Source organism: Anomaloglossus baeobatrachus, chromosome 2, assembly GCF_048569485.1.
Source record: "Anomaloglossus baeobatrachus isolate aAnoBae1 chromosome 2, aAnoBae1.hap1, whole genome shotgun sequence".
NCBI classification, from domain to species: domain Eukaryota; kingdom Metazoa; phylum Chordata; class Amphibia; order Anura; family Aromobatidae; genus Anomaloglossus; species Anomaloglossus baeobatrachus.
The window spans coordinates 436,274,123-436,286,467 of NC_134354.1; the positions used below are offsets into that span (position 1 = coordinate 436,274,123).

The following is a 12,345-nucleotide window of genomic DNA, read 5'->3' on the forward strand; positions in this document are numbered from 1 at the left end:
TAATTGTTGCACTTCTTACTCCAATAGTTTTTATAAGGAGATTGGGGATGAGATATCTATCCCTCCCTTTCACCTACCTACCAGCGGAGGTGCACCATAAGTTGTTGGGTACCCCCCGCTCCACGTCGTCTCTCCCTAATGTCTCCCTGCAGCTCGTCAGTTGCAACCGGGAGACCCACCACCAAAGAAATATAGATAGTGCAATTAGTCACAGTTAGTAGTTCAGGCGTACAAAAGTATGTTACAGCCTCTCATAGATATTATATAGATCTCAGATCAAAGAGAAAATACTTTTTTATATATATATGGATGTAAACTCCCAGCAGGGAAACTTATCTGCCGAGGCCATCCAATAATCTATCCCGTAATCCCGACGCGTTTCCCCCCTATTTTTTCTTTAGGGGTTCATCAGGGGAATAAATGATCCGAGGTTTATTTCTTATATATTCATAAATGCCGGTAAAAACAGTATGGCATCAGCAACCCATAATAGGGTCTGTCATCCAAAATGCGGTAGATGGCTGCATTCAAAGTCCTGCAGGTCCCAGGATACCAGCTGTCATATAGTAATAATGTCTCCAGCCCCCATTCTAGTTCCCTATTATGCCGTTCTTGACATGCACAAAAAAAAAGAAAAAGATTCTTCTCACCTTTCCTCCGTTCGCCGTTTTCTCTTAACTGCTTGTGGCCTGCAGACCCGTAGACTTCGTGACGATCGCATTACTATGCAGGGGGCCGGCACCGGCAGGGTTTTACTACACTTGATTCATTTGCGGCACAGCAGGCACTTAGAAGCTCTCTGCCATTCACAGGCAAGCAGGTGACTTCATTCAGCGATGTTACCTGCTTGACATTGGTATCAGTGGTGTAACTAGAGTTCAATGGGCCCCAGTGCAAAGTTGGGACCGGGGCCCCCCCTTGGGGTACAGGATGATTATGCTGACAGTTGGCTCTTTCCCTCAGCACCCAGCTTTCCCATGCTCCGATATCCCTTTTCCCCCTCAGTACCCAGCTTTCCATGTTCTCATATCCATCTTGTCCTCGGCACCCAGGCTTCCAATGCTCTGCTATACAACTTTCCCTCAGCACCCAGCTTGCCCTTGATATCAGAGCATGGGAAAGCTGGGTGGTGAGGGAAAGATATATAGCAAAACATGGGAAAGTTGAGTGCTAAGAGAAAGATGTATGGGTGGGTGCATGGGCATGGGTGGGTGGCCAAGCACTCAGCATCAGCTGGGCACTGAGGACAAGATAGATATCAGAATATATGAAATCTGGGTTCTGAGGGATTTCAGAGCATGGGAAAGCTGGGCGCTGAGGGAAAAATGTATAGCAAAGATTTCTCTTTATATACTGTATATGTGAGCATTTTGTACACACTGTATATACAAAGAAATAAGAAAGTTATATGTCTGACAGCAAACCATGAAGATGAGGAGTCCCAACCACCATCACAGGACAGCGGTGAGGCATATCAATTACAGGGCAGTGGGGGAGGGGGGCAGGACAGTGCAGCTGTGGGGGAGGGGGGCAGGACAGTGCAGCTGTGGGGGAGAGGGCATGAGAGTGCAGCTGTGGGGGAGGGGGCAGGACAGTGCAGCTGTGTGGTAGGGGGCAGGACAGTGCGGCTGTGTGGGAGGGGGCAGGACAGTGCAGCTGTGAGAAGCAAATCGGAGGATAGAAGAGGGCAATGGGGCTGGAGTCATCATTCAGGGAACTCTAGTACTCACTTCCGGTTGCATTGTGTTCCTCTGGAGTCTCCTGCTACTGCCAACTACAGAGCAATGGCAGTGCAGGAGAGAGGGATACAAATTCCTCAGAAGTCTCATTTCTGCAGCACTCCCTACACAGGCCTGAGACTCCACAGCAGCTCTATGCCGGTGGGTGGGGCTTACTCCTGGTAGGCAGGGTTCACACCTGTGAGGCTCCGGAGCAGTGAGTGTAGGTAAGGGATGGCTGTGCTCAGCATTTCTCCCCTCTTCTGATGGATGGATGGATCATGCAGCATATGTGCTGTATGCTGGAGGAGAGACTGTCAGGGGCGCAGTAGCTTTTCCATCGCCAGCAGATGCTCAAAGATAGCGGCCGGGTGATCACTGTGCCCATAATCCTGCCCACCTCTCAGCACCGGCTTCAGTGGAAAGAGGTAGGTGGGATTATGGTCGTGGAGAGCAGGGAATAAGAAATTGATTAAGTAGCCGGGACATGTGTGAGCTCGAGAAGGCTGCTGCCTCCTGTGACTCCTGTGTGGCGACCCCTGCAACCGCGATTGTTCCGCTCCCGATTGGTAGAGAGCAGAGAGCTCCTAGCCCCCGCTGTGCCACAAATGCATCAACTGTAGTAAAGCCATGCCGGCCCCCTGTATAATAACGATCGTCATGACGTCTGCGGACACTGAGGCCGCAACAAGCAGCCTCAGGGGCCGTATGCAGCCCTCGGGCCGCGTGTTTGAGACCTCTGCCCTAAAATATTAAGTTTCCCCCTACCGGAACGATAACTAGTCCTTAATGCCCACACCAATGACCTGTTTAAATTGATTGAATCAACCTTCTTTAAGCATTTAATGTTAAAAACTGTATTTCAGGTTGTCAACACTTTTAATAGAAGGGTCAGAGGGATAGCATCCTTATCCTGCAACTATCCTTACATTCGGATCTTAGATTACCAAATATCCCAGAGACCAGACCCTGCTTTCCTAGCAAAAATCGTTTACCACATTCATTGGTCAAAATAGTTCTCCCTTCATTTTGCAGATTGTAGTCCTACCCTAATTCTTATCATTACAAAATCTGTTGCTTTTGTGGTGGTGAGGAGGATAACTGTCATTACGCTTACCGGTAATTGTGCTTCTTCGAACCATGACAGTACACATATTCCCAAACTTTTTTTTATCTTATCGCTAATGCACTTCGCTTTAGGGTAAGTTCACACAGTGCGTTTTTCGCGGCGTTTTTGCGCAGTTTTCGGGTGCGTTTTTGCTCAGAAAACTGCATGACTTTGCTTCCCCAGCAAAGTCTATGAGTTTTCATTTTTGCTGTCTGCACACAGCGTTTTTTTTCAGCTGCGTTTTTGTGGTGCCACAAAAACGCAGCATGTCAATTATTCCCGCGTTTTTCACTGCGCTTTTCATCCATTGAGTGCAATGGGATGTTGAAAGACGCAATGAGATACGCAAATAGGTGCATTTTGGTGCGTTTTAGTGCGTTTCTAAGACCAAAAACGCAGCTATAAACGCAGGAGGTGGGTAGTAAAGTGACATGTACAGGAAGAGGATTCCTTCTGTCAGTAAACACAGAAGCGTGAATCCTCCCGGTACCGTCACCGCCGCGTCCACCTCCAGTCCTGTGCATGTCAGCTGCCGTGTGGCGCCATGTCTGGGCGGGAGGTGGAAGCGGCTGCGAAAACAAAAGTGAACAGTAGAAAAAAAAAAAGTCATACTCACCTGTCTGCAGACTCCCGGTGCCATGCCCACTCCCAGATCCTCCTACCGGTGCCGCCGCTCCGGGTGTGTGCAGTCTCCCCGGGTACGTATGCCTGCAGGATGCAGGACCTGGCGATGGATCACCTGATGCAGTCACCTGACGCGTCAGCTGATCGTAAGTCTCGGGCTGACGCCGGCGGCCGGCCGGTTATCAGCGGATGTGTCAGGAGACTTCATCCCTGATTACCGGCAGCTGCTGCAGCGATCGGACGGGATCAGACTCCTCCAATCGCTCTAGGAGCTGCCGGTAATCAGCACATAAGTGAGTATTTTTTTTTTGCACCGATGCATCTGCTGATTGTATAAACGGCTTTTATACAATCAGCTGATGTGTGATGTGCTTCAGCCCCTAGAACCTGACACATCATCTGATCGCTTTGCCTTCCAGCAAACCGATCAGATGATATTGGATCCGGATTGGACGGCGCGGGACCCTTGACCCAGGATTACTGCGGTGGGGGGTTCTTTATTTCAATAAAGATGGAGTCACTAATTGTGTTGTGTTTTATTTCTAATAAAAATATTTTTCTGTGTGTTGTGGTTTTTTTTATCTTTACTAGAAATTCATGGTGGCCATGTCTAATATTGGCGTGACACCATGAATTTCGGGCTTAGGGCTAGCTGATAATATACAGCTAGCCCTAACCCCATTATTACCCAGTGAGCCACCCGGCATCAGGGCAGCTGGAAGAGTTGGATACAGCGCCAGAAGATGTTGCTTCTATGAAAGCGCCATTTTCTTGGGGTGGCTGCGGACTGCAATTCGCAGCGGGGGTGCCCAGAAAGCATGGGTACCCTGCACTGTGGATTCCAATCCCCAGCTGCCTAGTTGTACCCGGCTGGACACAAAAATTAGGCGCAGCTCACGTCATTTTTTTTTTTTAAATTATTTCATGAAATTCATGAGATAATTAAAAAAAAGGGCTTCTCTATATTTTTGGTTCCCAGCCGGGTACAAATAGGCAGTTGGAGGCAGCCTGCTGTACCCGGCTAGCATACAAAAATATGGCGAAGCCCACGTCATATTTTTTTTTGTTTGGGGGGGCAAAGAAATCCTGCATACAGTCCTGGAAGGAGGATGCTGAGCCTTGTAGTTCGACAGCTGCTGTCTGCTCTCCTGCATACACTATTGGATGGAGGATGCTGAGCCTTGTAGGTCTGCTCCCCCTGACTCTCCAGCATACAGTCCTGGAAGGAGGATGCTGAGCCTTGTAGTTCTGCAGCTGCTGTCTGCTCTCCTGCATACACTATTGGATGGAGTATGCTGAGCCTTGTAGTTCTGCAGCTGCTGTCTGCTCTCCTGCATACACTATTGGATGGAGCATGCTGAGCCTTGTAGTTCTGCAGCTGTCTGCTCTCCTGCATACACTAGTGGAGAATGAAGAACATATTGAAGAAGGAAATTACATCAGACCTTTTTTTTTGTTCACTGATAAACGCATAAAGACGCAGTGAGCAAAAACGCAGCAAAACGCAGGAAAAAACGCACGAAATCACGGCAAAACGCGTGCGTTTTTTGCCACGTTTATTTGACGCGGGTGCTTTTTTGTTCGGTTTTTGCCGCAAAAAAACGCACAAAAACGCAGCGTCAAAAAAACGCAGTGTGTGAACCTAGCCTTACTGTGGTTCAGAGAGTAAAGAGAAAAAAACCCCCATAAAAAATACAAAGATTGTACCGGTGACAGCCTAGTTCCTACGGGTCCCTTGGTAAATCACTGAGGCTAGGAAGGAGGTACTTCCTTTTTAACTTCCAGGTTTTCTGTCCCTCTCTGCGCTGGTACAGTCATGGTTTGAGGATACACAATTGTTGGTAGTCAGAATTACTGACTTTTTAGTCTTCTATAGGGAACCTAAAAAAACCCCCAAAATATTAAAAAACATCTGCACCTAAAACATCAAATAAAGGAGAAAAAAACTTAAAAAATATGCAGCAAAAACACACTAATCAAAGAAGCTTATTGTTATACCTTGTTTACATGTAGCATTAATACTGCTTTTTGTAGCCGCATATGTTCTGAATCTGTCTGTACCATAATATGCAATAATAATTTTCGTATTATTGCATCTTTGTGGCTTTTTTATGTTTTTTTTCCCCTTTACATTGTATTTAGGTGCAAATTTGAAGTAGCATCTTTACTGCTTAGTAAAGAACAAGTGTGAATCCGTGCCTAAAAGCATTTATTATTTTACATGAGCTTTTACATGCATTTTATACATGAGATTTTTTTTCAACCTCCCCATAGAAGCCTATGGAGAAAAAATGGACCAAAAATGCATAGTTTAGCTGCATCTTAAGAGGCACAGTGCACATTAGTTTAATTAAGTCACATCCACTTTGCACAGTTAAACAGAAGATTTTCTGCACAAAAAATGCAGCAGAAAACAATGCCGCTTTTACTCTATACAAGAACCTGCCATAAAAATCAGGAGAAAAAAAAACAGTACTTATGATGTCTAAACTTGGCCTTAATCTGTATTTATCTTTCCCTTATTTTACTATTCTGATGGTCGTCGTACACATTAAATTAAACATTAAATAACATCAGCCCCAACTCATTCACACTTTTAGTATGGCGGCGCACAACATGCCAAAAATGCGTCATCAATTTTCTAGTGGAAAAAGAAGCTGCAGATTTTGGAGCACATCTACTTTGTGCTTTGTGTGTTTTTTCTTGTCTTAGTCCTAAGCACTTTCAAGTAAAATGCCCCTGTTAATCAATCACTCATCTATGCAGAAGAGAAATAATTTATTGTGGTTTGCGTTTCTCCGTACAGAACTGCCTTCTGCCATCAAGTTTACTGTCTATGGATTCATCAGACTATGTGCCAAGCGGTAATGTATACACAATCTATAGTTCCTGAGTACCAGGCATTTCAGACTGCACACATAATTACTGTTTTATAGAATATTTCTGGGTATGAAATACTAAATTTTAGATATTTTTAGTGAATTATACTATTATTTAGGGTATGTGCTCACGATCAGGACTCACTGCGTCCTGGACACAACGGGGCCCGACCTGCGGAGCAGTGAGTCTCCTCCGCAGGAGAACGCAGGAGACCGTAGCTGCTTATACCCACGATCACGATCATTAGATGTAACAGTCCCAGGCCTGTACCCGGCTCATCCCGAATTGCCCTGGTGCGGTGGCAAACGGGGTAATAAGGAGTTAATGGCAGCAGCCCATAGCTGCCACTAAGTCCTAGGTTAATCATGGCAGGCGTCTCCCCGAGATACCTTTCATGATTAACCTGTAAATTAAAGAAAATATACACAAACACCCAAAAATCCTTTATTTGGAATAAATAACAAAAAAACCCCAACACCCTCATTCACCACTTTATTAAAATCCCCAAATACCCCTCCAGGTCCAACGTAATCCACAGAGGTCCCACGATGCTTACAGCTCTGCTACATCGGAAGCTGACAGAGAGCGGCCACAGACCACGACCGCTCTCTGTGAGCTCCCTGCAGCAACTGAAGTGAGTCACGCTATAAGCGATGACGTCACTCAGGTTACCCGCGGCCACAGATCTCAGATGGAGGACTTCAGCTGTGGTCGCAGGTGACCTCAGTGATGGCACCGCTGATCGCGCACATCACTTCAGTCAATCGGGATTTGCGGTCACCGGTGAGACCTTCACCGGTGACCGAAAATCAGGCCACGACACACAGACAGAGCTGCCGACACACAGACAGAGCTGCGGGATGACAATAAAGTCGGGAGAAGTTCATCCGAGTTCATTCTGGCTCTGTGTCTGCTGTCAGCGGGCATGTAGCAGAGCTGAATGGCAGATGACATAGCTGCTGAGAATAAAAACGGATCACATACGTATCACACACACGGATTGCACACGGACTACAATCTAGAGAAAAATCACAAAATCGCATTGCAGTTGCATTGCACACGGATCAACACTCGGACAGAGCTCATGCTACTTTCTAGCATGAGAATCCATCCGATTTTCCAATCGCAAGTGTAACGCCGGCCTTAAACTGATTTCCATTTCGCACATAAACCCCAGTGTGGTCAGTGAGTAACCGTTGAATTATAAACCTATATGACCTATGAATATATTAATATACTATAATGTGTAAAATACTTGAAAGGTAACGAGGCTCCAATTTTTTGTATAATTAATATTATTTTATTGATCCAAATAAACTTAAACATGTATATTAAAAACGATTAAAGGTTTACAGACTATAACTGCCGTGGCTAACAAAAGAGTTGTACAAATATGTATTTCATATTCAATCAACTGTGTCCAGATTTTGTTTTACAATTTTTTGCAGGTTTGTTTAGTTTAATACAGGTTATAACACTTAACCCTTTCAAGAGGTTATATACATTTATATTGATGGCCTAGCCTTAGAATAGGTTATCAATGTCTGATCAGCCGGGGTCCAACACCCACACCCCCACCGATCAGCTGGTTTGATGCCGCAAGTCGCAACAGGAGGCCAGAATTTCTCCATTCCAGTGCTGCTCTGTCTTCTGATAGCAGCCGGGTGCTGCACATCCATCTCCCATTGATTTGAATGAGAGGCAGATGTGTAGTACCCAGCTGTGGTCGCTATCTGTTGACGGGGCAGGTTCAGAACTGAGCATTTTTGGCTGCCTGCTGCCACCGTCGGTACAGGAGACAGTTGATCGGCAGGGGTGTGGGGTCTTAGGCTAGTTTCACACTTGCGTTGAACGGCATCCGTTGCACTGCGTTGTGTGACGGATGCAACGGATGTGTTGCATATAGTGGCACAACGGATGCAACGGATCGTACAAAACAACGGAATCTGATTTTTTTTTTTTTTTTTCTTCTTTACAGTTTTACCAGGGGCAGACTATTGTGAACGATCAGCTGATCACCCGGTCGCCGGGTGATCAGCTGATCGCTCACAGCAGCCGGTCGCCGGATGATCAGCTGATCGATCCAAGCAGCCGGCCGCCAGTTGATCAGCTGATCGTTCGGCCGCCGAGAATGTGCGGGGGGCGGAGTGCGGGGTGGGTGGAGCCGAGCGGGGCCATGGTGCTGAGGACGTCAGTGCCACGGGGACTGCATGGCTGGGGACAGGTGAGTGTGAGTGTGTGTACATGCGGAGTGGAGTGTGGGAGTGGGCGGAGCCGAGCGGGGACGTGTCGGCCTCCCTGCACACATAGCCAGGGTAAATATCGGGTAACTAAGCAAAGCACTTTGCTTGGTTACCCGATATTTAACTTGGTTACCAGTGTACACTGCTTAGCGCTGGCTCCTTGGAAAGTGCTTTGCTTAGTAACCCAATGTGTACCCTGGTTACGTGTGCAGGGAGCCAGAGAGCACATGCGCAATGAAATCCTAAGGATTCCGCTGCTCAAAAAACGTTACATGCTGCGTTCCTCCCGCTGGGCGGAAGCAAAACAGCGTCGGCCAGCGGAAGCAACGCAGGTACTTCTATCACAATCCGTCATCCATACAAGTCTATGGGAAGCAGCGGAATCCGTTAACGGATTCCGCTGTTTTCCAAAACGGCGGATTGTGACTGAAGGAAAAAAACGCAAGTGTGAAACTAGCCTAAAGGATAGGCCATCAATGTAAAAGTAATGGACACTGTATGAAGCTGTGGAATACTATACAAATTGGTAGTATGGCTCCCCTTAGTGGAGTTTAAATAGAAGTGAGTGCACAAGCCATATAATTCTATCAAAATAACACATAGTATATATGAGGGATAGTGTTCAAGACTTTAAGTAAAAATTTTAACAGAAAACAAAATCATTTATCCAAGTATCCCTTCAAGCAATCCACAAAGAGAATGAATACAAGTAACTAGCATACAAGCAATATTAAAGACACAGACATTATTACCATCAATTGTTGCCACCCAAACACCCCCTAAAAACTATAAAGTTGTATAGTATTCCACAATTTTTCACAGTATACTTAATAAGTTATGTGTTTTAACATATGTATTAAACTAAGCAAATCTGCAAAAACTGTTAAAATATTTTCTGAACATGGATGATTGAATTTGAAATATTTACTTGTAGAAGAACTTGTGATGCTAACCTGATGCAGTTCAGGGCTGAACCACCAGGTGTCGCCCAAGCACAACCAGATAGGAACTAATAGACGAAAAGCCTAGGTGGCGCAGAACCTAGTGGAGAGTAACAAACAGGCCGAGGTCGATGCACTGAAAGGTAACATTAGGACAAAAGGGAAAACTGAGACAGAGTCAAAGCACAAACCGAAGTCGGTATACCAAGGGAGTCAGTCAGTAGGAAGGGATGAACTAAATAAGTGGGATGGGTATGAGAGGAGAAGGTGGGTAACACAGAGGGAGGTAAACGGAGGGAGAAGGACAGAACACCGGAAAGAGCAGAACAGAATGGAGATGGAGGGGGTCACGGGGTCACGGGGAGTTCAGGGAATGCAGAGACAGGCAGAGGGAGGAAGTCGGGAGAGCTGGAAGAGGGGACTAATAGCGGGACAGGATCAGGGAAGACACAAGCAGATCAGAGCCAAGTACTTGCCAAAAGAAAAAATATCACTGGCATCGCTGCAGCAGGGTCGGCTCTGTAATAAAGCAGAGGGGGGTCCAAATCGAGGTCAGGGAGAGGCCGTAAACCCAGAGGGGACAAAAAGGTTAAGCCAGCTCTGCAGGAGATCGTCCCACAGAGCAAATGCTAAAAACTGGCTCTGCGGGATGGCGGGCCAGCAGAGCATGATCATTACAAACTCTTTTGTTAGCCACCAGAGTCATAATGTGTAAACCTTTATGTACCGCACCAGCAGCGGTCGAACCGCTCGGATCCAGGTGTCGCTACTCGTGGTTCGAGGGTCTCTGGACCCGGGGACTCAAGGTCTCTCTAAAACGTGATGGGGGTTATTTACAGGGGAGTTAGATAGTTTGTGACGCCACCCGTGGTGTGCGGTAATAGGGAGTACCGCCGCTGCCGTTGGGGGGTTGAGTCCTGCACTGAGAGATAAAGAGCATGCAGTACCCTGTGATGACCTGACTAGTCCAGGAGCGTCACATTCCCCCTTGGTTAAACATAGCTCGTCCCCGAACTACAGGACATTCAGAGGTTTATTTTGTTAACTGGAAAAGAGAAAAATAACAAGTTTAATTGACAATTTCACTTCCCTCACAGGGGAGACACATTACTTAAACGTTACGTTATAAAACTCGTAGAGTTCATTTTTATTAATAGAACCATGGGAACGCTACTGGTTGTAGCGACAGTCGGTAGCTCAGCCTACTCCACTGCAGCACCTTCCTACGACAGTCCATTCCCAATGTCCCTCTCCCTTCAACCCGCTACCCAAACAACCTGAAACCTGCCACTTCCTACTTGGTTCCATGACAGGGTTGAAGTCCTGGAGGCATAAAAAAATGACTCTGGTGGGCGCACTGGGCGCTACTATATACAGAAGCACAAGTTCGTGCTGGCCGCTGCCAGTCCCGTAGCCATGGTCTATGTTTAACCTTAAATAATTTGGCAGAAAATCAGATGACTTTCCCGGATAACATACATGCACATAGACTGTCCCTATAAAACTTAAATACTTTATTAAATCACTTAAAACCACAACGTGATTACTAAAAGTGCACAGGATAGATTGATAGCCCTAAATAGCTGCACCTATCTGTGCACTGCCTAACAGCGGGGGTTGGCACCCTAAAAATGCGATATGGCGCCCCCACTCCGCGACGACTTTCCCTCCTGCCCCTGAAGTCCCTGCCGGAAAAAAGGTGCAGTGCCTAAGATAAGTGCAACAAACAAATTGGTGTGGCAGGTGGACAGTAGGGAGAAAAATTCAAAAACTTATCTCATTGATGTGAATAGAATGGTAATTTCAAGCCTCAACGCGTTTCTCCCAGAAGTGGGTTCCTCAGGAGGCCAATAGTAAACTACAATGGTGGTTCAGGAAAACCCTTTGTAGCCTAATGGCTGATTCAAAGAGGGGATCCTGTTGATAAATAGCACACTGCAGACCCAAATAGTGCTGTGTCCAAGGGAAAACACCCTATTCCATTAGATCACGATGATGTTACCCTCCACGGGCAGGGAAAGGCCCCAGGACTCTGGATGGTGGGATGGATTGCAGGGGGAGCGCAGGGTAGTGGGTAGCAGGGGCTGGTCAGGTACTTACTCAGAAGGAAAGCAGACGCTGACAACGTGGTAAACCAAGTCTCTGGTTGCCGCTGCTCCGTTGGTTGAGCTTGTCCGGGTTCCGTCCCCTGCAGTACTGCCTGGTGTTCCAGAGCCTGCCTCCCTGCACAGAATTTTAGAAAGTGTTCAAGTGCCCCGTAAGCTTAAAGCTGTCTGGGCCCCGCTCCCTACTATGGGTAGTAAAGGAGCTTGCTCTCAGGAGCTCACGCTTTTGATTTCAGTGGGCTGCTTTGTTTGGAAAGCCCTATCCCCCTCGTTGCGCTTGTTCCCCCGATCTCTGAGCTTCGTGGGAACAGTCCATAAAGGCCATGTCCTCCGCAGGTTAATTGCCGGGTTGTTTGAAGCCTCTCTCCGATCTAGAGTCCAGTACCCCGACGTGCTTTCGGACTCAGACCGGCTATTGGACTGCAGCTGCCGACCATCCTCCTCGACTAAGCCAGGCACTCAGTCACAATATCCCGCGACCGGGTCTCCGACTCCTCTGGGTCCAGACCACCGTCTGCAAGCCAATCTACTTCTCCCCTGGGAGCTCCAACTCCCAGCTTTCTCCTAGCTCCTCACTGTCTGAGGGCTACCACTCAACTCTTTGCTCCCCTGGAGCCGACTGACTTATCACCTCCCACCTCCTTGCCTGACCCCTAGGTGGGTGGCCCTATTCCAGCTTAGCAGCCCACTGGTGTGCCTGACAGGGTAAGGTGCGATGTGTGATTA

The 12,345-nt window shown here is 47.1% G+C and overlaps 1 protein-coding gene across 2 annotated transcripts in view; it reads left to right on the plus strand.

Moving 5' to 3' along the window:
- The window catches only part of LOC142290230 (uncharacterized), a 114,080-nt gene that overhangs the window by 62,341 nt on the left and 39,394 nt on the right, over positions 1-12,345 (plus strand). For both annotated transcript variants that reach the window (XM_075334181.1, XM_075334182.1), the window contains exon 2: positions 6,257-6,314. In XM_075334181.1, the coding sequence (XP_075190296.1) occupies positions 6,287-6,314 (28 nt within the window). In that variant the 5' untranslated portion in view covers positions 6,257-6,286. The remainder of the gene's footprint in view (positions 1-6,256; positions 6,315-12,345) is intronic.